The 27,349-nt window shown below is 45.6% G+C and overlaps 1 protein-coding gene across 3 annotated transcripts in view; it reads right to left on the reverse strand.

The window, feature by feature from the left end:
- INSR (insulin receptor) overlaps positions 1 to 27,349 on the reverse strand; it is a 180,183-nt gene that overhangs the window by 23,519 nt on the left and 129,315 nt on the right. For 2 of the 3 annotated variants that reach the window (XM_064280453.1, XM_064280451.1), the window contains 5 exons: positions 25,069 to 25,236; positions 20,502 to 20,703; positions 16,948 to 16,983; positions 8,195 to 8,469; positions 5,472 to 5,611 (listed from right to left, as the gene is read on the reverse strand). In XM_064280453.1, coding sequence (XP_064136523.1) covers positions 5,472 to 5,611; positions 8,195 to 8,469; positions 16,948 to 16,983; positions 20,502 to 20,703; positions 25,069 to 25,236 — 821 coding nt within the window. The remainder of the gene's footprint in view (positions 1 to 5,471; positions 5,612 to 8,194; positions 8,470 to 16,947; positions 16,984 to 20,501; positions 20,704 to 25,068; positions 25,237 to 27,349) is intronic. The other variant, XM_064280452.1, reaches the window with a different exon arrangement.

A 27,349-nucleotide genomic window follows, 5' to 3' on the forward strand; every position in this document is an offset into this window, starting at 1 on the left:
GCTGAAGCCACTCCCAAAGTTCACCTCTCGGCCAGATTAGACAGGCCTATAAAACAAACAAAGCACACAGGAGGGACACGCGCCTTTGTTTAATTAAGTATATGAGGCCAAAGAAGCAACACCTGCCCAAAAGCAAAGACCAGAAGGCAGGAAGAGACAGGAAAACCGGAAGAATGGACACAGGGAGCCTGGGGTAGAAAGGGGGAGAGTGCTGACCCATTGTGAGGATTGCAACCAACGTCACAAAACAATTTGTGTATAAATTCTTCAATGAGAAACTAATTTGCACTGTAAACTTTCACCTAAAGCACAATAGTTTCAAAAGTAAATAAAAATAAATGGTTAGAATAGTTTTGCTGTTGTTATATATATCGCACCACAATTAAAAAAAAAAGGGTCGGGATTCACCTCAAAGTCTGGCAAGAGGAGGAAAAATGAAGTGGAGCACGCACCCTTGTGATAAACATGGAACTAGAGATAAGCCCAGAGCTTACTGTGAGAGGCACGAGGCTCGTTGCAAAATAAAACGACAAAAACCTGCAAGCGTCAGGCCAAAATTTCTGAAAACTTTCTGAAACAGTTCCAGGCTAATAGTGCATGCAGTGAACTGGGCTGGAAAATTGTAGGGGGAGGAGATGGGGGGAGAGAAAGAAATGTAAAAACTTCCAAGCTCACCATGTGACAAGAACAGCTAGAAAACAAACCGGCTGGCAGTGGGGGCTAAGGAGTGGGAGGGACTCCAGTCCAAAGGTTCTTCCAAGTCAGATGAGTCACCAAACAGAGTGGGACAAATACGCAAATATAGAAACCAAAGGTAGCTGCTATCCGGGACAAAAGGAAAATGTAGACAGCTCGAGGGTGGGGACCAGGAAGGGACCATAATGGAAGGAGTGCTCTCAGGAGACACTAAAACACAAAAACCAAACAAGAATCAAAGCCCAATCAAAGACAAAAATGCCAATCACATAAAAGTTTGTGCAAACATGAGAAACAAAACAAAACAAAAACGGAGTAGTGATACATGCTACAACATGAACCTTGAAAACATGATGTTAGTTTGGACAAATATTGTATAATCCAACTTAAATGAAATACCTAGAATGTACAGAGCCCTGGTGAGACAGGGATTAAGAGCTCGGCTGCTAACCAAAAGGTCGGCAGTTCGAATCTACCAGCTGCTCCTTGGAAACCCTATGGGGCAGTTCTACTCTGTCCTCTAGGGTGGTTACGAGTCGGAATAGACTTGATGGCAATGGGTTTTTGGTTTATAGACATCAAAGTAGACTCTTGGTCACAAGGAGCTGGGGGGAAGGGGAGAAGAAAGGGGAGACATTACTCAATGGGTTTAAGAAAAGAAAGAAGAAACTAGTTTTTAGGTTTCAAAAAAAAATTTTTTTTAATCTTTTTTCCTATAATCTAAGTTGGTTTGATTTGTTACAACATACTATCGTGAAATCTTCCGTGTGATAAAGCTTTAAGAATTCGTACTTTATAAATCCACCTTCTTTACCCTAATGTGAACAGTGATGAATTAAAATTTAGGTTTAAAAAAAAAATTTTTGCTGTTGTTGTTGATAACATACGCAGCATAACACCAATTCAACCATTTCTACACATACAACTCAGTGACACTGATCCTATTGAGTTGTGCAGCCACTCTCATCCCCCTTTTCTGAGTTGCTCCTCCCCCATTAACATAAACTCACTGCCCCTAAGGTTCCTATCTAATCCTCCGGTTGCTGTTGTCAACTTGACCCCATATAGATAGTTCTTAAAAGAGCATAATGGTCAGAGCAGACTTTTTTTTTTTTTTTAACCAGTTTAGCTGTAGTATTTGGTTTAAGTTTTAAAGATTATCTCAGGGCAACAGTTTCAGGGTTCATCCAACCCCATGGCTCCAGAAAGTCTGGAGTATGTGAGAATTTGAAATTCTGTTCTCCATTTTCCCCCTTTTGATCAGGATTCTGCCAGAGAACCTTTGACCAAGATGTGATGAATTAAAATTTAACTTTACCCTATTATATATGATGTTGTTAGTTGCTGTCAAGGCGATTCGAGCTTTCAGCAATCCCATGTGCTCAACTACAAGCTGAGAGGTTGGCGGTTTGAATCCACCCAGGGGCACTGGGAAGACAGGCCTGGCAATCTGCTTCTGAAAGGTCTCAGGCTTGAAAAACCCTACGGAGCAGTTCTACTCTGCACCTGTGGGGTCGCCATTCTATCTGTACTAGAGGATAAACACTTACTTAATAAAATTATAAGAACTTTTATGTTTTAAATTCCTCTAACCAAATGTGACATCAGCATTTTTAAAGAATGGAATGTTTTGTTTTTGGGGTCTGTATGCTGCTTCTTCACAGCTGGATTCAGGTTATGCATTCCCGTTCAGAATGTTACATAAGAGCTGTTGTTTTCTTCTCAGCACATGATATCTGAATGGAGATTCATACATGCGTTGTCGTTATCAGGTGCCGTGCAGTTGATTTAGGTTCACAGTGACCCCATGTGATACAGCAGAACTGCCCCATAGGGTTTTCTTGGCTGTAATCTTTATGGGAGTCTTTCTCCTGTGGGGCCACTGGTGGGTTCGAACCACCAACTTTTCAGTTAGCATCCAAGTGCTAACCATTGTACCACAAGAGGTCCTTTATACGCGCGCGCGCACACACACACACACACGTGTACACACACAGACACCAAAAAACAAAACAAAAAACCCAACGTCACTGCCACCAAGTCGACTCTGACTTATGGCAACCCTATGTGTTACAGAGTAGAATTGCTCCATAGGGTTTTCAAGGCTGTAACCTTTACCGAAGCAGACTGCCAGGGCTTTCTCCTGGAGAACCGCTGGGTGGGTTCAAACTGCCAACCTTTAGCTTAATAGATGAATGCAAACTGTTCCGGGCCACCCAGGGACCTTTATATGTACATACTCTTACTGAAAAGACCCCTGGTGGCACAATGGTTAAGCATTCGGCCGCCAACCAAAAGGTTGGTAGTTGGAACCCACCAAGTAGCTCTGCAAGAGAAAAGACCTGGCCATCTGTTTCTGTCAAGATTACAGCTAGACTTTGGAGCAGTTCTACTCTGTCACATGGGGTCACTATGACTCAAAATTGACTCGACGGCACCCAACAACAATAACAATTCTTACTAAATACAAATAAACAAATTAACAAACTACGATATGAGAAAAGGGTCAAAACTCCAAAAGATACTGAGGCAAAGGACAGGAACTCACAAAAAGTGGACATCTTTCCAGGGAAGGGGTGGTTTCCCTTGGGCAAGGATATCCAAGGGTAGGGTGGGGGACGTGCTGAGAGGACGAGCAACTCTAAGGACAGGTTCACAGAGGGCGATACTCAGAGGCAATGCTAAGAAAACACCCAGAGATGATTTTGTCTGTTGAACTAGCCAAAAAAAAAAAAATTGTTTTTAAATTACCTTCCATCAAATACTGGCGAGAATTTTGGAAAACTGGTGAAATCATACCCCAAAGGTATAAACTGTGTTAAAAAAAAAAAAAGTTCTATGGTATTTTTTTCTTTATGAAAATACTGCTAGGCAATCAGGAAAAAGTTAGAAGCAACTGTCCAGTCTCGCTTACGAAAAGATGTTTTAAAAGCAAGCTCCCAACTCTCTCCTGAATGTCTCCCCCATTTCTCTGCTCCCCTCAAGGGCTAATACGGTAGGTCTGGCTGGGCTTGGGGTTGGGCTGTGTGGGGCAGAGGCTGCAGTGGGATTCCTGTTGGGGATGCTTGGCCCTACAAGCTGGAGGGTCTATAGGCAGTGGGAGAAGTAGGGTTAGGGTTAGGGATAGGGACAGGACTGGGGTTGGGGTTAGGGTCAGAGTTGGGATTGGATCAGGGTTAGAGTCAGGGGCTAGGGTTAGAGGCTGGGGTTGGGGTTAGGGCTAGGGCTAGGGTTAGGTCCAATCCCAATCGGTGACCAACTGTCTGGGTTTACCTAGGACTGCAGGGTTGTTGGGACGTGGGGCTTGTCCCAGACAAACCAGGATGAGCTACTCACAGCTGCAGGAATAACCTAGGGGAGTCCACAGTGGATGCACGTGGTGCTTGCCGCAGACTCTGTTCCCCTCCTCACTGCCCACAAGCCCAGAACGTGCCTTGGTATCTGCTCCTCTACCCTCACCCTACCCTAGTTCCAGGGCTGGTTCTCACTGCTTGTTGTCGTTGGGTGCCATTGAGTCGATTCCGACTTACAGCAACCCCATGTAACAGAGCAGAGTTGCCCCATAGGATTTTCTAGGCTGTAGACCTTTACAGAAGCAGATCCCCAGACCACAGAGCCCCTCAGTCGGTTTGAACCACCAGTCTTTAGGTGAGCAGCCAAGGACTTAAATGCTGTGCTACCAGGGCTCCTTCCCACTGCCTACCCAGGCTAATTTCCCAGAATTAGCCTTCAGGAAAATGCAAATCAAATTCACAATGAGATATAACTTCATAGTCACTTGTTGTCAGCTGCCCTCCAGTCAGCCCCTGACTGATGGCGTCCCCATGCACAGGAGATGGAAAACGCAGCCCAGTCCTGCATCATCCCCTTGACTGGGGTTGCAGATCAGACCACTGGGATACATAGGGTTTTTACTGGCTCATTTTCAGAAGTAGATCTCCAAGCCTTTCCTCCTAGTCCACTTTAGTCTGGAAGCTCCATTGAAACCTGTTCAGTATCATAGCAACACCCAAGCCTCCAATGACAGATGGGTGGTGTCTATGTGTGAGGTGCACTGGCTGGGAATTGAACCTGGGTCTTCCACATGGAAGGCAAGAATTCTACCACAGAACCACCACTGCCCTCAATAATGTCTTAAACCAAACAAACAAACAAAACTAGTTGTCGTTAAATCAACCCCAACTCATGGTGACCCCATGTGTGCCAGAGTAGAACTGTGTACCTTCGGGTTTTCAAAGGCTGATGTTTCAGAAACAGATCACCAGGCCTTTATTTCAAGGAGCCTCTGAGTGGATTTGAACTGCCAACTTTTTGGTTAGCAGCTGAGTCCATTTTGTTACTCTTATTAGGTCTGTCTCCTGTTGATCTCTGTGTTCACTGAGCACCATGCACAGTGTCTAGCACCTTCTCCGGGAAGGCACCCAACAAAAGGTCACATATTAAGGCATCAAGTGATTTATTCCCAGACACAGACAACTCTCTCCAAAGTGAAGTGAGCCAGTTATGTCAGAAGGGACAAAAACATAGGCTACCCTTGTCTAACTTGTAGGACAGAGCTGAAAGGCAATATGAGAGACTGGGGAGAGAAATAAAAATTTGTAGGTTCACATTTCTGACCCATTTTCCAGGAAAGTTTAGATCAAGGCTCTAGGCCCTAATGACAAAGCAATCAACAAAAAGTCTGCTTTGGGAGCCTCTGGGACAGGTTTTAAGCAGAGGAAGGAGAGCACTAAGGATAGCCTTGAAGGCCCAAGCCTAAGCATCAAGACCCTTACCTCATCGCCATATCGCCGATAACTCACTTCGTACAGCACAATCAGACCATTGGGTTCCTTTGGCTCCTGCCACATCAAGTGGACGACATTGTTCTCGAAGATTTCATGGGTCACTGGACCAACGATGTCGTCAGCCTTGGCTGTAAGTAGCAGCAGGGAGTAACGGTTAACAGCAGGGACACAACTGATACCTGGGTCAATTTCCAGCCCCACCACTCACCAGAAGAGTGACCTTGAGCTGGTTACAGAGAACAGACATTAAAAAACTCACCTCACAGGACCGCTGGGAAGATAAAAAACGTGTTGTTTTCTTTATATACTTTTTCTGTTGAAATAATTTTAGACTCACAAGAAGGTGCAAAAATAGTACATAGGCAACCCAAATGTCCATCAGTGGATGAATGGATAAACAAATGATGGTTTATCCATACACTAGAATGCCATTCAGTTATTAAATGGAATGAAGTACTGATACATGCTATAGTGTGGATGAACCTTGAAAACATCATGCTAAGTGAAAGAAGCCAGACACAAAAAGCCAGATATCATATGATTCCATTTATATGCAGTGTCCAGAAGAGGCAAATTCGTAGAGACAGAAAAGTAGATTAGTGGTTGCCTAAGTGGTCGCCAAGAGTCGGAAACAACTCGATGGCACTAGAAAAAAAAAAAAAAAGGCTTGAAGGCAGCAGGAAATAGGGAGGGACTATATAATGGGCATGGGGTTTCTTTTTTTGTTCTGGAATTAGATAGTGGTGATGGTTATACAACACTGTGAATATACAAAATGCACAGAATTGTTCACATTAAAACAGTTAATTTTATCATCTGGATTTCACCTGAATTAAAAAAAAAAGAGTTCTGTGTACCCTTCATCCAGCTTCCCCCAATGACAACACCCCACATAAATATAGCGCATTATCAAAACCAAGAAACTGACCTTGGTACACAACTACTGATTAGACTACATGCCTTATCTGGATTTAAAGGGGTTATTATACAAAAGGAGTCCCTGGGTAGCATAAACTGTTAATGTGCTCAACTGCTACCTGAAAGGTTGGCAGCTCGAGTCTACCCAGAGGTACCTCAGAAGAAAGGCCTGGTAATCTATTTCCAAAACATCAGCCAATGAAAACCCTACAGAGCACAGTTCTACTCTGCCACACATGAGGTTGTCATGAGTTGGGGCTTACTGGATAGCGCTGGCTTGGTTTTATTATATGAAAAGTGCCTCAAACGTGAATGATACATAGAAAGTGCTCAAAAAACTAATCACTGTTTTTACTATCATTGGAGGAAAGCACAAACACAGAGACAGGAATCTCATGATAGGGACAGTCTCAGGAGATTTTCAGAACTAGCTCTCCATCTCCATGTTGCTTTATTTTAAAATTAGTAAGTGTTATCCACAGAATTTCCTATATGCTCAAAAGCTGCACATTTTATTATATGTAAATTATATCTCAATAAAATTGATTTGGAAAATGATAATAATTTAAATGGTGTGGTATCAGAGTACAAAAGTGATGGACAAATCATTGAAGACAAGAAACAGTGAGTCCAACTACTACAGCCTCCACCAGACTGAGCCCAGCACTGCTACATGGTACCTGGCTACCACCACCAACCGCTCTGACAGGGATCACAATAGAGGGTCCTGGACAGAGCTGGAGAAAAATATGGAACAAAATTCAAACTCACAAAAAAAGACCAGACTTACTGGTCTGACAGAGACTGAAGAAAGCCCCACCCCGACACTCAGCTAACTCAGTATTGAAGTCACTCCTGAGGTTCGCCCTTCAGCCAAAGATTAAACAGGCCCATAAAACAAACAATAGCTCAACTCTGTATAGGAAACTAAATGGGCACACCAGCCCAGGGGCAAGGACGAGAAGGCAGAAGGGGAGAGGAAAGCTGAATGAACCGAAATGGGGAACCCAAGTCGAGAAGGGGAGAGTACTGACACGTCGCAGGGTTGGCAACCAATGTCACAAAACAATATATGTATTGTTTAGTGAGAAACCAATTTGCTCTGTAAACCTCCATCAAAAGCACAATAAAAAGAAAGAGTCCAGAAATTGAGCTGCGTATACACAGGAATTGGCTTTCAGAAAGGCCGTTATCTCCTACTACTGGTTAACCCAGGTAAACGCGTGCAGCTCTTCTGGAGGGCCAAGTGACAAAAACAGACCATCATACTATTAACTGCATATACCTTGAGCAGGCAATTCCAGATCTACAAATGGATTTAAAGGAAATAATTGGAGAAGTGCACAAAGATGTTTATCTTGTTTTTAAAACAGAATATTGCAACACAACCCAAATGTCCATCGAGAGAAGACTTTAAACTAAAACCAATGGCATATCTACGGCCATTAGTATGTTTTTATGTGCCCCCCCCCCAAAAAAAGGGTGTTAAAAACTGTACAGCATGATTCTGTTTTTACAAAAGGTAAGTTCTGGAAGAAGATACAAGAGGTTAACAGGGCTTATTACAGGGATTTAGGGTTAAATGAATTTTATTTTTCTTACTGCTTATACGTATTTAATTTTATTCCTCTCATTGCTTGTGAATAGTTTCTAAAGTTTCATGTCATTAAAAACCTGAGAAATGTGAGTAAGTTAAAGTTCATATACACACTGCCTAGAGCGTGGAGGGCTTCCCTTCGGGCAGCCTGGGTCTCCCGCCCAGTGATGTGCCAACCCGGGGCAAGCAGACTCACCTTCGGGCATAGTTCTGGCGCTGACATAGGCTGCCACGCTACACCTTTCCTCTGGGGCATCTTGGTTGCAAGCCTGCACTTCGATGCGATAGCCAGTGAAATGACGCAGGCCAGAAATGACCAGCGACTCCTTGTTTACCACTTTCTCGAAGGGCCGGTGCTCTGCCGGGCTAGTGGGCACTCTGGTTGAGGAGACATTGGGGAAACCTGGAATCGTGGGCACGGCCACTGTCACGTTCCCAACATCGCCAAGGGCCCTGCGTTTCCGCGATGGCCTGTAATGACAAGAGGACACACACAGTCATTATCTTCAAGAATAATGCTGGGGATAACGGGCTGAAAATGAAGACTATTGCAAGGGGGCGGGGAATGCACAGGGATTAAAATGCAAATTACTAGAAATTAAACCCAGTGAGGCTTTCAAGATACCCCGGTAGACGTGGTAAGTGTCAGGGCCACCCCATCCCATGAGGGCTGGATGAGTGGTTTCCAGGGGCATCGACTGAGCCTCAGACACTGATATATTCCCTTTCACATGCTTGATTTCAGGTTTCCATTTTGCAGATTAATAGGCCATCCAGGGTCAGAGTTAAAAATAAGATGCCAAAAGCGTGTAAGAGTTAGCCTTTCTGGAAGATCTGCCAAAGGCATTGGCCCAATGGCCCAAGCTACTGGCCAACCAACATCATCCCTTTCAACAGGAGAAACACGTCCTCTAATTTTGATGACTATCCAGGCCACCTGCATAACTGGAAGCGATTAAGTTTCCATTCTTGGTAAAGCAATCTTACCACTCAGACTCACAAGGGTAGCTCCACCAAAACTCGTACACAATTGGCATGCTTTTTTTCCCCCTTAAGAGCACATGGATAGAGGAATGAAGTACCGATTATACTACCAAACCCAACCCAACCCAACCCATTGCCATCGAGTTGATTCCGACTCTTAGCTACCCTATAGGACAGAGTAGAACTGCCCCATAGAGTTTCCGTGGAACACCTGATGGATTTGAACTGCTGACCTTTTGGTTAGCAGCCGTAGCATTTAACCACTACGCCACCAGGGTTTCCGATTATACTACAGTGAGGATCCGGCTTGAAAAATCATGCTAAGTGAAGGAAGCCAGACACAAGAGGCCACATATTGTATGATTCCACTGGTATGAAATGTCCAGAATAGACAAATCCGTAGAGGCAGAAAGCAGACTAGTGGTTGTTTGAGACTGTGGGGGAAGGAAAGAGGGGCAGTGACTGTGTAATGGGTATAGGGTTTCCATTTGGAGCGATGAAAACAGTTCTAGACCTAGGCAGTGGTGCTCATGATAGCACACATCATGAACGATCTTAACACCACTGAACTATATAAAATGGTTGCAATGGTAAATGTGGGGTATTAACATAGTAAATGGGGGCAGAAAAAAACATACACGGTAACCTGTGAAAGCCAGAACCGGTCAAAGAAGGAAAACTCAAATATTTCCTACTAATAGTGACAGAAAAGTGGTGACTACACCCTGTCAGAGGCAGAAAACTTGGGCGACCTGGAAAAACAAGGCAGTCCTGTGGGCTTTCGGCCTTCACAGGTTTCACTATATGAGGAAATAAATGTTGATAGCCTAATAATTTAAGAATTCAAAAAAAAGTAAGAGAAGAAAATTTAAACTATTGTTAATTTCACTGTCCACTGCTCCCTTTGGGAATTTTTGAAAGATAAATATTACATGAGTATAATTAGGATCAAATTTGTTTTATAACCCACTTTTTTTCACTTATTACATGGGAAGCATTCTTCTATGACATCAAATATTTCCCTCACAACATAATGTTTTAAGCTTCTGTGTTTTTTTTTGTCAATGTTAGGGTTTTCCTCCTCATTAAAAAAAGCATTGCAAAAAAAACTTGGAAAACATTGAATGGCTGTGAAAAAGTCCAGCTAACATATGAACCATAATTTGCTTAACCATTCTCCTATTTTTCAGTATGAAGGTATTTCCAATTTTTGTTTTGCTATTATAGATATAATATCTATATAGAAGAAAGTAAAAATTTTTGTTTTGCTATTATAGATATGGAAACCCTGGTGACGCAGTGGTTAAGTGCTACGGCTGCTACCAAGAGGTCGGCTGTTCAAATCCACCAGGCGCTCCTTGGAAACTCAATGGTGCAGCTCTACTCTGTTCTATAGGGTCGCTATGAGTCGGAATCAACTCGACGGCAGTCGGTTTGGATTATAGATATTGCTGTAATCATTGTCTGACTGAATTTTCAAAACGTTGCCACTGAACTGATTTCAACTCAAGACAACCCCATCCTCTCCGGTGGATTCAAACTGCCAACCTTTCAGGAATCACGCGCTTAGCCATTTCTACCACCCAGGGACTCTGATTGTCTTATTAGTTCCTAAAAGTAGATTCCTGGAAGAGAAACCACTAAGCCAAAGGGGATACTAAACCTTTGGCTAAACTGTGATCTGGAAACTGCACCTCAGGACCAACCTCACCAACACTGAGGACTAATAGGAGTTTTTAGATTTTCAACCTAATGGATAAAAAAATGACACCTGCTTATTGCACATCTCTTTGTACTACGAACTGGAGCTCTTTTTCCCTCTATCAGTTCTTTGTGTTTCTGCAGGAAATTAATCCCTCGTGTCCTTTGCCTATTTTTCCACGAGGTTTTAGTGCTTTCCTTAATTATTTGTGATAGTTAATGTCATGTGTCAACCTGGCCCAGCTACGGGGCCCAGCTGTTTGGCCAAACATCACTCTGTTGTTGATGTGTGCCACTGAGTCAATTTCAACTCATAGCGACCCTACAGGAGAGAGGAGAACTACCCTACAGGGTTTCCTAGGCTGAAATCTTCACGGGAGCAGATTGCCAGGTCTTTTCTCCCAGGGAGCCCTGGTGGGTTCAAACCGCCAACCTTTTGGTTAGCCACTGAGCACTTTAGCCATTGCAACACCATGTTAGTTCATGTTATGAAGTAGTTACATGTGATTAAACTAGCTGACCTTAAGTAAAGCAGACTGTTGTTGTCAGGTGCCATCGAGTCAGTCCTGACTCATAGCGACCCTGTGTACACCAGAAGGAAACACTGCCTGAGCCTGCACCATTGTCACAATGGTTGTTACGCTTGAGCCCATTGTTGCAGCCACTGTGTCCATCCATCTCCTTGAGGGTCTTATCTTTTGTTGACCCTCTACTTTACCAAGCATGATGTCCTTCTCCAGGGACTGGTCCCTCCTGATATCATGTCCAAATATCTGAGACAGTCTCGCCATCCATGCCCCGAAGAAGCATTCTGACTGTACATCTTCCAAGACAGATTTGTTGATTCTTCTGGCAGTCCATGGTATATTCAATATTCTTCGCCAACACCACAATTCAAAGGCATCAACTCCTCTTCCGTCTTCCTTATTCATTGTCCAGCTTTCACATGCATATGATACGATTGAAAATACCATGGCTTGGGTCAGGCGCGCCTTAGTCTTCAGGGTGACATCTTTGCTCTTCAACACTTTAAAGAGGTCCTTTGCAGCAGATTTGCCCAATGCAATGCATCGTTTGATTTCTTGATTGCTGCTTCCACAGGTATTGGTTGTGGATCCAACTAAAATGAAATCCTTGACAACCTCAATCTTTTTTCCGTTTATCATTATGTTGCTTATTGGTCCAGTTGTGAGGATTTTTGTTTTCTTTATGTTGAGGTGTAATCCATGGTGAAGGCTGTAGTCTTTGACCCTCATCAGTAAGTGCTTCAAGTCCTCTTCACTTTCACCAAGCAAGGCTGTGTCATCTGCATAACGCAGGTTGTTAAGGAGTCTTCCTCCAATCCTAATGCCCCATTCTTCTTCATATAGTTTCTCAGATTATTTGCTCAGCATACAGATTGAATAACTATGGTGAAAGGATACAACCCTGATGCACACCTTTCCTGACTTTAAACCACAAAGTATTCCCAGTTTGCTTTTGCCAATGAGTTCTTCTTAACCAATATGAAACACAGTCTTTCATATTTATTTGTAAAAGTTTCTATATCAGTTAAAAAAAAATTTATTTTTCCCTACAAGTAAATTCTAAATGGGGTTATGATGAGGTACACTGAGGTTTCATGGCTATTCCGAAAGGAATATTTCCCTTATTTTATGTTCTAATTATTGCTGGTATATCTAAAAGCTACTTTTTGTTTGCTGATATTACAAATTATTATTATGTTTATATCTACTTTTCACTCTCAGAGTGTCACAGTTGATTTTCTTGGTTTTTTAATGGAATCCACTAGAAAAGGGGCTGGCAAACTTTTCTTGTTAAGGAGCATACAGTAAATACTTTATCTCTGCCACAACTACTTAACTCTGCCATGGTCGTTCAAAAGCAGCCACAGATAACACGTACATAAATGGGTGTGCTTCCATTCCAGTATTTCATTTACAAAAACAGGACGCCAGCCCATGTGGTTTGCCTCCAACTACAATAGACTATCTGCAAATATCAGTGACTTTATTTCCCACAGCCCACTATTGACAATTCTAGTCTGTTTTGAGTCTTACTGCACTGGCTAGACAGCAAGAAAAACCATCCCCGTTGCCGTCGAGTCAACTCACTCATAGCAACCCTACAGGACAGAGTAGAACTGCCCCACAGAGTTTCTCAAGGAGCGCCTGGTGGATTCGAACTGTCGACCTTTTGGTTAGCAGCCATAGCACTTAACCACTATGCCACCAGGGTTTCCGGCAAGAGAAATGTTAATTAGTAATGGTGAGATTGGGTGTCTTTGTTCATAACTCCAATAGGGACAGTTTTAAGAATGGTGTTAGCTTGGCTGCTGGTTTAATATTTTTGCTTTTGTTTGTTGCCACAAGTTGATTCCGACTCATGGTGACCCCATAGGTGCAGAGTAGAACTGTTCCACAGGGTTTTCAAGGTTGTGACCGTTCAGAAGCAGATCACCAGGCCTGTTGAGTTAGGACTGCCAGCCTTTCAGCTAGTAGTCTAGCACTTAATCCGTTTATCTTGTTGAGGAATTATTCTATTCCTTGTTTTAAAGGAGGCCTCTTCTATTTTTCTTTTTCTAAATTAGGAATTGGTAATTAATGTTACTGAATAAGGTCTATGATTTTTCTTACTGGGCGCCTTGATGAAATAGATTATCAGACCTCCTGATCATAAACTATTTCTGAGATAAATGATATTGTGGCCAGTAGAGTATTTTATTTAGGACATTTGGACCTAAAGCCAATTATTAGCTTGGCCTGTGGTTTTCTTCCAGTGGAGTTAATGCGAGTGGTGTTATATTGGTTTTCATATAATGAACTGGGAAGATTTACATAGATTTCTAGGCTCTGGGACAGTTTCTATATCTAAGGAAACAGTGGGTCTTTCGGTGTTTGAAAGAACTCATCTAGAAAACTCTCTGGGCCCAGGGCCTTTTTGGAGAAAATTCACTGATAAATATTTTTTAGTCTTCTTTTCCAAGGTTATTAAATCCAAACCAAACCCAGTGCTGTCGAGTCGATTCTAACTCATAGCAACCCTGTAAGACAGAGTAGAACTGCCTCCATAGAGTTTCCAAGGAGCGCCTGGCGGATTCAAACTGCCGACCCTTTGGTTAGCAGCTGTAGCACTTAACCACTATGCCACCAGGGGTTCCAAGGTTATTAGACTACTTAATTTTCTGCTGCTTCCTGAATCAGTTTACTTGTTGCCGTCAAGTTGATTCCAACACTTGGAGACCCTATGGGATAGAGTAGAACTGCCCTATACAGTTGCCAAGGAGCGGCCGGTGGATTTGAACTACTGACCTTTTGGCTGGCAGCCTAAGCTCTTAACCACTATGCCACCAGGCTCCTGCATCAGTTTAGACAAGTTAAATTTTCCTACCTTACCGCAAGTTTCAAATTTACCAGCCTGTGGTTGTCCAGAGGTTTCAACATTTAAAAAATTTCCTCAAACCCTAGCTTTATATCACCTTCTTTATTTCTACTCATTTGTGTTTTTCTCCCTAGATTACAGTTACCATGATGTTAGTTGCCATTGAGTTGGTTCCAACTAATGACGAGCTTACGTATAACAGGATATAAGTTAGCCGGTCGCCATGTTGTTGCTGTTAGGTGCTGGGGAGTCAATTTCAACTCCTAGTGAACCCGTGTGACAGAGTAGAACTGCCCCATAGGGTTTTCTAGACGGTAACCTTTACAGGATGAGATCGCCAGGTCTTTTCTCCCATGGAGCGGCTGGTGAGTTTGAACCATCAACCTTTTGGTTAGCAGCCGAGTGCTTAACCATCGTGCCACCAGGCCTCCTTCCCAGTCATCATAAAAAACAAAACAAAACAACCCACCAAACCCAATACCATCGAGTCAATTCTGACTCATAGTGACCCTATGGGACAAAGCAGAACTGCTCCATAGGGTTTCCAAGGCTGTAAATCTTTTACGGAAGCAGGCTACCACATCTTTCTCCCACAGAGCAGATAGATGGTGGGATTGAACTGCCAACCTTTCAGTTAGCACCTGAGAGCTTAACCACTCCACTACCAGGACTCCTTCCCCAGTCACCACAGGCTTAGCTATTGTTGATTCTCTCTTCCTAATACATTTACATTTTTAAGTCTTTATTCATCAGACCATTTAAGTCTAGTAATTTGAGTCAAAGTCCAGCTTTGGCAATATTCTGAAAGTTATTCACAACTTCAGTATTTTTCAAGCAGACTTCCACAGAAGTTTCAGTGTCCACTCTGATCCAAATCGAAACCCACTGCTGTCGAGTTTGATCCCGACTCAGAGCGACCCTATAGGACAGAGTAGAACTGCTCCATAGGGTTTCCACAGAGTGTCTGGTGGATTTGAACCACGGATCTTTTGGTTAATTATTTAAGCCAATAACTTAATCACCAGGAAGTAGAGTATTCTTTTCAAATTTTGGAAATCAACATTTACTTTTTACTGCAGTGTAGTCAGAAAACATGACATAAGACACTAATTCCTACATTGGGGTGCTTACTAAGACTTTCTCCGTGGCCTTTTTGCATTAAAAGACCACAAACATTCTTGGATAGGAAAGAAGACAGCTGCACCTCCATAGTAAGCTACAGACAGACCCACGTTGGCGGGATTCAGAACTTTTCTACACAGGCACAAACTAGCCTCACAAAAACGGCCAAGATATTGGTGTCTAATGAATAACCACCCGTGAGACTGAGAAATTGATATCTGAACAACTTGAAAACAGAACGGTCTTGTCAAAGAGGCCAAATGTGTATATACCAAAAGGATTATCTCCACAAAGACCAAACCTGGTAATGAAAGATCTGGGGATGCTTACCATCAACTGCCTCTTGCACTCGCTCCAAAAAAAAAAAAATTGCCGTGGAGTCGATTCTGACTCACAGTAACCTCACGTGTATCAGAGTAGTACCGTGCTCTATAGGGTTTTCAATGGCTAATTTTTCAGAAACAGATCTCCAGGCCTTTCTTCCAAGGTACCTCTGGGTGGACTTGAACCTCCAACATTTCAGTTAGCAGCCAGGTACGTTCACCATTTGCTCCATCCAATGACTTACTTGACTCCCTACTAAGCGTCATTTTATTACCCTACCATCTCGCACTCATCCAGGAGTGTTCTCAACCAGGGGAAATTCTGTCCCCTGGGGACACTTGGCCATGTCGAGAGACACTGTGGTTGTCATGACTGGGGAAGTGGGGAGCTCCTGGCATCGAGTGGGTGGAGGCCAGGGATGCTGCTCAACACCCTACAGCACATAGAATGTGCCCCCACAGCAAAGAATGTTCCAGCCCCAAATATCAAGTGTGCCAAGGGCGAGAAACCCTGGTCTGCACCAAGGCCACAAACGTCTAGGTCTTTCATCACTTCAAGGAACCCTGGAAAGGTCAGCAGTTGGAACTCACCAGCTGCTTCACAGGAGAAAAACCTGGCAATCTGCTTCCTTAAAGATTACAGCCTCAGAAGCCCGATGGGGCTGTTGCACTCTGTCCTTCAGGGTCCCTGTGAATCAGAATCGACTGCAACATGTCCTTGCTGCAGATTATATTCCTAGCAGACACTAGAGGTCAGATCAGGCCACACATAAAAATACTGGGCCTCAACCTGCCTTCCCTTCTCGCTTCCAGTTCTTCCCCTCCCAGCCAGTCATCCTCTCACTGGCTCCCCAGGAGCCCGCCATTCGTCCCACCTCCTTGCCTCTGCCCACGTTCTTGTTCGGAATACCTTCCCGCTTTTCTCCTCTGAGCCAACACAACTCAAGAGGAAGCTTCCCTGACCCTCCTTCACAGAATGCAGATACCCAGCACCCCTACACTTGTCACCTCAAAGAAAAATGCTCTGCTTCCATATCAGTCTCTCTCACTCTAGTATAAACTGCTGGATTGGGGCACCTCGCCTCATGTGTCTGTGACTCGGTGCTGGGCACAGTTCTGTGCACACAGTGGGTGTTGACAAATATTTAGTGAGTGGATGGCGGTAATGTGCAGCCTATCTGGGAGGTGCCCGGTCAGTGCCCTGTGGATTCTATTTTTTCAAAAGCGTGTGTTAGTTAAGATTATTCCCTGAGTTCACGCCCAGATCTCATTTCAGTGTGAAGACATTTAAAGGGAGCTTGTGAAGCGTCATCCCATCAGCGCGGCCCCATGTCATGCAATAAGCCCCAGAAGCCCTTGGAATCTTCATGGCACACAGCATGCTTCCTGCCCGCCTGGCCCGCCGGCCCTGGACAGACGTCCCACAGGTGAGTCGTACCTAGGGTCCTCGGCGCCAGGGCCTGAAGAGGTTTTTCTGTGGAAACAAAATCAACCGCTTTGAGGGCAGATGGAACTTCTGCAGACAGACCTCACGATTCTGACCCCCAGACGGCCCTGCCCCAGACCACTGCCCTTGACCATCATTTGATGGCAGGGATGAAGCACAACTTCCCCAGCTGGTACAGGGGAATCCAGCAAGAGGGGAAAAAAAAGAGTCAGAGAAAATACCTTTCTCTCCCAGAGACCTGGCCTGCTGCTGAGGTTCCCCGTGGGCCTCAGACCTGACTGTGCTGAAAAATCAGGACAGACTCAGCAATTTCCCCACGTCAGGAGAAGGTTTTGTGTTTGATGAGTAAGACAATAACAGCTTCAATGCCAGTGCTGCCCCACTTAGCACTCTTTGGACCCAGGGTCATGGGGGAAAATGCCAGAAAGAAAACAAACAATGAAAACACATTCCACATGGATGGTTCTGGAGAAAAGCCTCACTTGGATGAGTAATAATGGTGGACATTTGAAGAGATACACTTTAAAATCCTGTTTGATTTCCAACATAAACCCTTTGGGGTTTTGACTCACTTGGGAAATGGCCAACGGTATCAGATATTTTTGATATCTGTACTTTAGATGAAGGTTTACAGACCTAGCTTCTCATTACACAGTTATCACACATATTGTTTTACGATATTGGTTAATAACCCCACAACGTGTCAATGCTCTCACCTTGACCTTGCGTTCCCTATTACCAGCTTTTCTGTCCCCTCCTGCCTTCTAGTCTTTGCCCCAGGAATGGTGTGCCCCTTAGTCTTGTTTTGTTTTACGGGCCTGTCTAATCTTTGGCTGAAGGATGAATCTCGGGAGTGACTTCATTACTGAGCTAAAAGTGTGTCGGGGGCCATACTCTTAGGGTTTCTCCAGTCTCTGTCAAGCCAGTAAGTCTGGTCTTTTTTTGAGTTATAATTTTGTTCTACATTTTTCTCCAGCTCTGTCCAGGACCCTCTACTGTGATTCCTGTCAGAGCAGTCAGTGGTGGTACCCAGGCACCATCTCACTGTACTGGGCTCAGTCTGATGGAGCCCATGGTAGTTGTGGTCCATTAGTCCTTTGGACTAATCCTTTCCTTGTATCTTTAGTTTTCTTCATTTTCCCTTGCTCCCGTAGAATATTTTAGATGGCCGCTCACAGGCTTTTAAGACCCCAGATGCTACTCACCAAAGTAGAATGTAGACCATTTTCTTTATAAACTATGTTATGCCAACTGAACTAGATGTTCCCGAGACCATGAGGTATCAGATACTTTCGGGTAAAAACCAGTCATCACGAGTTGATTCCAAGTCATGGCAACTCCGTGTATGTCAGAGTAGAACTGTGCTCCAGGGGGTTTTCAAATGGCTGGTTTTTTGGAAGCAGGTTGACAGGCCTTTCTTCCAAGGTACCTCTGGGTGGACTCCAACTTTCAACCTTTCATGTGCTAAAGTGCCAGTGAAGAGAGAGGCAACAGTGGAGAGGTGGGAGGGGGCCCAGCTGTGGATATACCAATCTGGACTCAAACCCCAAACAGGCCGTTTGCTGCAGCACCAAGTCACTCATCAGCTCAGAAAAACAGGTTTCAGACCCATAAGAACTTTGGTGGGTTACTGTGAAGATTCATGAAATAATACAATGGAGACAGAGGAAGTATTGGCCACTTACGATATGCCAGAGATTCTTCCAAGCACTTGACTCACTCTATCCTTACTTAACTCAGTGGTTCTCAACTGGGGGGCGATTTTGCCCCCCGCCCCCAGAGACATCTGGCAATTTCTAGAAGCATTTTTTGTTGTCACAGCTGTGGCGGGGGTACTACTGGCATCTCATGGGTAGAAGCAGCCAGGGATGCTGCTCAACACAGGACAGCCCCCATCACCACAGAGAATGATCCAGCTCCAGCTAGTGTTGAGTTTGAGAATCCCTGAATGACACATTTCACCCTCACAATAACCCTAAGAGACAGGAACTATTATTATTTCCATTTTACAGATGACTACACTGAGGCACAGACAGGTGAGAGAACCTGCCCAAGCTAGTATGTAGGAGGGCAGGAGCTAGAACCCAGGCGGCAGGCCTCCTGAGTCTCACTGTTGACTGCTCCACTATTCTGCCTCTTGGGCACAAAAGCACGCACGCAGCCCAGCATGGGGCACATCGTACCTATATCTCCACGCACCTGTGACTGGATATGAGGACTCTGAAGGTGGAGCCTGCAGAGAAACATGCGTGGGAAGCCCTCATCTAACCCATTTCCACAAACGTCTGTGAATGTAGCTGAGACACCTTGACCTAAAGGAACATGCTTTTTACCTGAGTGTCTTTGCTTGCAGGGCAGGTAAGAAGAGATGAAAGGCCTGGAGTCGCTTTTACTGCTGCGAGGTGTGCAACCCCCTGCAGTCAACAGTCTGGCCTTTGGTCCTGCTTCCTGAGAGCCGACCACGCCTGAGGCCAGTGAGTGGGGTCTGACCAGGCCAGGAGAGACCACCTGCGGCCTGACGGTGACGAAGCCTCAGGAGGCATGATGTCATCTATCATGGCCACGTGGGGAGGCCGAGAGGCCTTGGAAGACAAGGCTCAGTGGAGCTTCCTGGGTGGACAGAGGGAGCATCTGCTCTCGGGAGGGAAAGCGTGTCCCCTGGGGGCATGGAAGCTCTGCGTAGAGACCCCTGCTGGGCCTCGCCCTATGTGTTAGTATCCTTTTTCCTGCTGTATTAAATATTGCCCTTTCCCTGGAATTTGTGAGTCACTGCAATGGAAAATCAGACCCGAGAAACAGAGAACGGGACAGTGCCCACTGACCTGGCCCCAGGTGAATGGGGATGAGAGAGAGATGGGGCCGGTACCCATTGACTTTGTAACCACAAACCTTCTCAGTAGATCAGCAAGTCCCTTTACAAGCTCAAGGAAACTCAACATATGTAAACAGGGGAAGCCATTGGCTTTTGATGGTGCTGTGAATGGTAGATCCAAACCAAACCTGCTGCCGTCTAGTCAATTCTGACTCATAGCGACCCTACAGAACAGAGTAGAACTGCCCCATAGGATTTCCAAGGAGTGCCTAGTGGATTTGAACTGCTGACCTTTTGGTTAGCAGCCCAACTCTTAACCACTAAACCACCAGGGTTTCCAAACGGTAGCTAGTGTGGCTAAAATGTAAAGAGACCGTGCTGAGTTTGGACTTGGGATAAATCAAACAGGTGGCAGGCAGGCTTTTCTTAGGACCGGCCTCCATTAGCTAACTGTGCATCTCAGAGCTCAGAAACCTGGAGGCTGGGGCAGTGATTTTGTGAGACACAGGGAAACGCACACATTGAGTCTGAAGAGGTTTCTTCAGAATAGAATTTTTTTTTTCCTAATTATTTGCTCTTCCTGGGAAGCTCCCTGTTGACCTGCAAGGTCTTTTTCTCTATCTGAGGAAAAGTCTCCACTCAGGCTCCATCCACTCTCCTGTGGCTCAGGGCCCCCACTCCATCGGGTCTCCTAAGTACCGCCTGTCCCCCTGGTGCCCGCGAGGAGTCTGACCTGGGGACGAAAACCACATTGTGCAGGTAATCCTCGAATGTCTTGCGGAACGAGGACTCCTCCAGCTCCTTGAGGATCTGAGAGTCGGTCTTGGGACAGGCACAGCAGTCGCTGGCTGACTCTTCATAGTCACTCTGGTTGTGTTTCTGGGACTCTTCAGACTCGAACGGTGGAGACCAGGTCCGGGAGGGCAGCTTCAACCCTACGGACAGGCAGAGCAGAGGGGTTTGGGTCTCCCGCTGCCCCCGACACCAGCACATGCACACAAACCAAAGGGGGCTTTCACAGAGAGAGGGGCTGTACACAAGAGACAGAGGGGGCACTGGTGGCTCAGTGGTAGAATTCTCCCCTTCCATGCAGGAGACCTGGGTTCAATTCCCACCCAGTGGGCCTCATGTGCAGTCACCATTCATCGGTGGAGCTTCCAATCTAAGATGGACTAGGAATAAAGGCCTGGCAACCTGTTTCCAATAATCAACCAATGAAAACCCTATGGATGACAATGGTCCCTCTCAACTGATCATGAAGATGGTGCAGGACCAGACAGCATTTTGATCCATTGTGCATGGGCTTGGTCAGGAATCAGGGGCCGACTTGACAGCAACTAACGACAGCCAAAGGACAGAGCTTGGGGCCAGGGGCTGGGTTTGAGTTCCACTGCAAAAATTAAAACCTCCCTCTCCAGCGTCCTGTGAGCCTCAACAGAAAAGGCAGGTCAACGTGTTCTGGAAACTATCAGCCACCACAACCCTGTGGGGCTGGGATTGTAGGGGACCCAGACAATGTCCCTGCTCTGCTGGAACTCACATTCTAATGGGCTGGGGGGGGGCTGTTCACAATAAATTAATAAATGCATATGCCATGGATAAGACGGTGGTGCATGTTTAAAAGCTGGGGGAGTGGACAGAGGGTGTGTGGCGGTGCTATTTTTTTATGGAGTAGTCTTGGAGACAGGAGCCCCCGGGTGGCAGAAACAGTTAAGCATTCGACTACTAACCAAAAAGTTGGCAGTTCGAACCCACCCGGAGGCATCTTGGAAGAAAGCCGGCAACCTGCTTCTGAAAAGTCACAACCTTGAAAACCCTATGGAGCAGTTCTGCTCTGCACACATGGAGTTGCCATGAGTCAGGATCAACCCAACAGCACTGATGTGTGGGGTTTTTTTTGTTTTTTTTTTCTGCCTCAGAGAAAAAGACCTTTCAGCAATCCTGAAATTAAGTAAAGCAATGAGCCAATCCCACATCTTGTTCTCCTTAGGTGCTATGGAGTCAGTTTTGACTCAGAGTCGAGCCCAAATCATTTGCGCCACTCAGGGACCTTTCTTCTCCAGGTACCCATACCACACCTGTTGCCATCCAGTCGATTCCAACTTATAGCAACCCTACAGGACAGAGGAGAACTGCCCCACAGGGTTTCCAAGGAGCAGCTGGTGGATTTGAACTGTCAGCCTTTTGCTTAGCAGCCAAGCTCTTCACCACTGCACCACCAGAGTTTCCTTCTCCAGGTAGCAGTCCTGAAAATACAAAGCTGGTTTTTAAATAACCCCTGGTGGTGTCTTGAGGCCTGGGATCACATCCCAGAGGCACCTGTTACCTGCCGTGTGACACAATCGCACCTCTTAAGCTCTCTGGAACCTGCTCACACAGCCATGAGGTTTGGACAACACCGCTCCTTACAGAGGAGCCCCGGTAGCGCAAGGGTTAAGCGCTCCACTGCTAACCAAAATGTTGGCGGTGCAAACCCACCCCGCTGCTCAGAGGGTGGAAGACCTGGCAATCTGCTCCTGTAAAGATTACAGCCTAGGAAACCCCACGAGGCAGTTCTACTGTGTCCCATGAGTCTCTCTGAGTCAGAATCAACTCGATGGCATCCAACAACAAAAACACTCATTATAGAATAAAACCCATGAAGGACCCTCAGAATCATCTTTCCCATGTTGAGCCCTCGAGGCTGCGCTCCACACTCACCGGATGCCTGATGTCTGCTGAGCAAAAGCAAATCCATTTATTGCAGCCCCTTAAGTGCCTCGAGGGTAGACAGTGAACTCTAGATGAGGGTCAAATGCCTTCCGGAGAACAGCGAATACCCACTTGGAAGCATGAGTGTTCGTAAAGCTTTGAAAGCCTGTGGACTCTTAATCCCAGTTGCCATTGTGTCAGAGTAGAGCTATGCTCCATAGGGTTTTCATGGCTGATTTTTCCCAAGCGAATCACGAGGCCTTTCTTCTGAGCCGCCTCTGGGTGGGTTCAAACCTCTAACCTTTAGGTTAGTACCTGAGTGTGTTAACCAACCACACCACCCAGGGACTTCTAAGTTTATTAACAGACATAGAATACCTTGGCTAGTTTGACTTTGAGGGGACTAGTTACGGCATTATGGGTTGAAGAAAGAAAAAACCAATAAGGTAGGATTTTCTTAGTAAAAGGGGCTCGTGACATTTTTTTGCAGAGGAAAGGATGTTCACAGGGCACTGCCAAGGCTCCTGATGCCCATTGTCCCTTTCTAGCATCCACAGCATGAAACTTCTTGTTGTTAGCTGCCGTTATTGGCTCCTGACTCATGGCAACCCCATGCACAACTTTTCATTAGCTGGTTTTCGGAAGTCCATCTCCAGGCCTTTCTTCCTAGGCTTAGTCTGGAAGCCCTGCTGAAACCTGTTCAGCATCCTAGCAACATGCCAGCCTCCACTGACAGACGGGTGGTGGCTACGGTGAGGTGCCTCTGTTTTTTCCGGAACCATAAAAGTACAGCACTGATGAGGCAGGTAACGACTCTAGCTGGTGGTTTCTGTTACTTGAATACTGGGCCAACAGCTCACAGCCAAGCCAGCAACCAGGCTTGCTCTCAAGTTATATAAAGCAGCCGAGGAGATAAATCACGCTTGTAACCCTCGGCTCAGGAGGGGGATGAGGTCACAGGCATACATATAGCATATGACTGAAGAGTTGGGACGGCTCCCAGAGACCATGTGTCCTCTGCCCCTTCTCCCGAAAAGGAGGCAGATGGACACAGCAGCTTACTCCGTGACTCGCCCAAAGCCCTACAGCAGGTCAAAGAAGGCACCAAGGGCAAACCCTGGGGTTTCTGGTCTCACCAGCCACCCTCCTCCAACCTCATCCCCAAAGTCAAGGGCTGAGGATATCCCCAATTCCAAAAAATCTGAAGGAAAGCAAATGAAGGAGAGGGAGGAGGGAAACCTAAAGAAAAAAAAGTGACTTAGGATTCTTTGGTTTGGTGGGGATTTTCTTTTAAATCCAGTTTCAAATTAATATTAAACCAAATTTTACAAACTAATTTGAGGTTTCAAATAGGACCTTCCATTTTCCTTCAGATGGAGGGAGTCACATTAAATACACAGGATTAAAAACTGGGGGGAAAAAAGTTCATATAAATGTTTAACGTATTTTTACACAAATAATGCACGTCTTCTGTGTTTAATTGCCAACTGTGCCCTCCCCTGTGAAGCATTTTCATAGGCGCCACTAAGCTAGTTTTTTACAGCAATGTACAAAAAAAAAAAGGCACAGCAGCTTATGAAAATACCTCCTGGGGGGAGAGCACAGTTGGCAAACAAATGTAGAAGGTGTGCGTTATTTGTGTAAAAAAACCAGTAATTGAAAGTACGGGAGAGAATTAGAGAGTATTACTTCTTCTAGTCTTCAACCGTGATCTGGAAAAGCCTTTTTAAAAACATGTTATACGAGGCTACACTATGTTAAGGTACGTTGTATTACTACACATCACATTAAGTTATGCTGTGTCATGTTACGTTACGTCACGTTAGCTGCTGTCACGTCGGCCCCCAACTCATGGTGACCCCATGCACAAGAGAATGAAATACTGCTCAGTGCTATGCCATCCCCGTGATCAGCTGGTCGAGGACTGGATCGTGGTGATCCATAGAGTTCTCACTGGCTGATCTGCAAAAGGAGGTCACCAGGACCTTCTTCCTCGTACACCTTAGTCTGGAAGCTCCGCTAAAACCTGTTCAGCATCCTAACAACATACAAGCCTCCACGAACAGACGGTGGTGGCTTCAGGTGAAGTGCACCGGCCAGGAATCCAACCCGAGTCTCCTGCAGGGGAGGTAAGAATTCTGCCACTGAGGCACCACTGGCTCATTTTCTCAAACTAAAGGGTCTAAACAGGGCCCAAACCCTTCCACGGCTTTGTTGATGACTTCTCAACACTCCTGTTTGTGTTTCTAGCTTTGCACAGAAGTCCTATATGGGTTAACTCAGCCACATCACATCAGCATGGGGGGTGGGGAATGTGGGGGAAGAAACGAAGAGAGAGGAGGGGAAAGTTCCAGAAGGAGATGCTGCCAGGGCATGGGAAGTATCTGGTTTGGATGCATGGCTTCAGGATGTGTACTTGTGTTAAGATATTTAGAGACGTGTGTGTGTTTTCACAGGAGATACAATGGTGTGTGCACGCATGTGCATGTGTGTGTGCACCCATGTACACGTACTGGGCAACGTGGGGAAAGAGGGGCTTCCGTGGAAAGGGGACAGAGTGGATGACGTGTATGGAACCAGCCGCTCCCAGCACACCTGCCGGCACTCACCTTTGAGGCAATAATCCAACTCATACAGCTCACTGTCTTCCGCCTGCCTCTCCCAGAAAACCAGGTAGTGAGTGATGTTGCCGTTGGGGTCCGAAGGGGGTTTCCACTTCAAAATAATCTGGGATGAGGAATTAGAAACTGAGATTGGATCCAGAGGGACGGAAGGATCTGGAAGGAGAAAGGGAACAGGTCCACCATGAGGATAAGAGGATGAGAGTGTGGGTTGTCGAGTGGCCAGCACACAAGGAAATCACGAGGATGTTTGCTACAGTGTTATTTAAAATCTGGGAAAAATGGAGACACCTGGAATGATCACCCAACAAGGGGGTGGGTTACCACATCACAGTTCATTTGTACCACAGACTGTTGTGTTCTGTGTGTCAAGCAGGAGCCCTGGTGGTGCAACGGTTAAGCACTCAGCTGCTAACTGAAAGGTTGGTGGTTCATACTCACCGGGTGTCTCCTGGGAGGAGGACCTGGTGATCAGCTCCCATAAAGATTACAGCCTAAGAAACCCTATGGGGCAGTTCTACTCTGTCATGTGGGGTTGCTGGGAGTCGGAATCGACTTGACGGCACCCTACAACAATAATCCTTTGTCATGGGGGCTCTGTCATGTACACTGTGTGGTGTGAGCAGCACCCACTGGATGCTAGTAGCGCCCCCACCCAGGTGGTGACAACCAAAAATTTCTGCAGACTGTGCCCAGTGTCCCCTGGGGTGGAACTGCACCCGTATGAGACCCACTGGATTCGGGGATTCCACGACCCCTAATGAACAGGAAAATTAATAACAGACATCTTACTTTGATTTTAGGGTTTTTCATGTCCAGGAAACCAACTATTAACCATAAAAAACCTGACCTAAACTGCAAAAGCCTGCCAGAAACTGTTCTATAGCAATATAAATTTGTCTTATCCTGCCAGAAAAGGACAGTCTTCAAACCAAACCCAAACCCACTGCCGCTGAATCGATTTCGATCTAGTGACCCTATGGGGCAGAGTAGAACTGCCCCATAGCATTCCCAAGGAGCAGCTTATGGACTTGAACTGCCAACCTTCTGGTTAGCAGCCGAGCTCTTAGCCACTGCGCCACCGCGGCTCCAATTTAAATCTCAAAAGGTCTCATGGCTACAGGTGGGAGGAGGGTCAAATTATCAGCAGCCAGGCCAGAAGTAAACTGGTATCAGTTGATCTCAGTAAAGGGCGAGGGCAGGGTTCGATCAATCACATTAAGATTAGCCGGTGGCATATCTTCTCTATCACTCCCTCCTTTTCTCTCTATAAGCCTCATTGTACCTAGCTTCTTCAAGCTAATTGTTTTTTCTGGAATCAAAATGGCCTCCCTACATGCATACAGAATGAATAACTGCTCGGAATAAACCTTATGTTTAAACTTCAGTGAGCTTTGATTATTTTAACACCCCCCAGAAGACTCTGCTGTCCCATCATCATCTGACCTACTGACGTCCCAGGACGCTGCACACTTCTAAATACACACTCTGGGTGGGGAGAGAGAGAGGAGTGACATCACAGAGCCTGGAAGGTGAACACTGTCTAACTGACTGGAAATTTATTCTGCTATGGGGTGTGAGCAGGGATCAACCTAATTTTTTTTTCCAATTAAACCCAGGGTTTCTTGGCCTCAGCACTACTGACATTAAACCCACGGCTGTTGAGTTGATTCCGACTCATAGTGACCCTACAGGACAGAGTAGAACTGCCCCACAGGGTTTCCAAGGCTGTAATCTTTACAGACGCAGACCTTCACATCTTTCTCTCATAGAGTGGCTGGTGGCGTCAAACAGCCGACTTTTTGGTTTGCCGCTGAGCACTTAATCACTGTGTGACTGGGGCTCCTTACTATTGACATTAAGGGCCAGATCATTCTCTATGGTGGGGGCTGTCCTGTGCGCTGTAGGGTGTTCAGCAGCAATGCTGGCCTCCACCCACTCGATGCCAGTAGCAACCCCCAAGTCAGGACACCCAAAAGTGTCTCCAGATATTGCCATGTGTCTCCTTGGGGATGAAACTGTCCCTGGTTGATAACTACTGCTCCAGGAAAAAGAACTGATGATTTACAAAAATACAGCTAAATTGCTATAAATACTCCAGCCGATAAAACTGTGTGTATACGTGTATGTGTGTGTAAGGCAAGGTGGGGTAGAGATGAAGCAAACACGGCAAAATCTTGATAACTTTTGAAGCTGGGTGATGGTTATATGGGGGAATCACCGTTCTTCCTGCTTGTGTGAATGTTTGAAAATTTTCTAGAATAAAAAC

This window comes from Loxodonta africana, chromosome 3, assembly GCF_030014295.1.
Source record: "Loxodonta africana isolate mLoxAfr1 chromosome 3, mLoxAfr1.hap2, whole genome shotgun sequence".
Classification (NCBI taxonomy): Eukaryota; Metazoa; Chordata; class Mammalia; order Proboscidea; family Elephantidae; genus Loxodonta; species Loxodonta africana.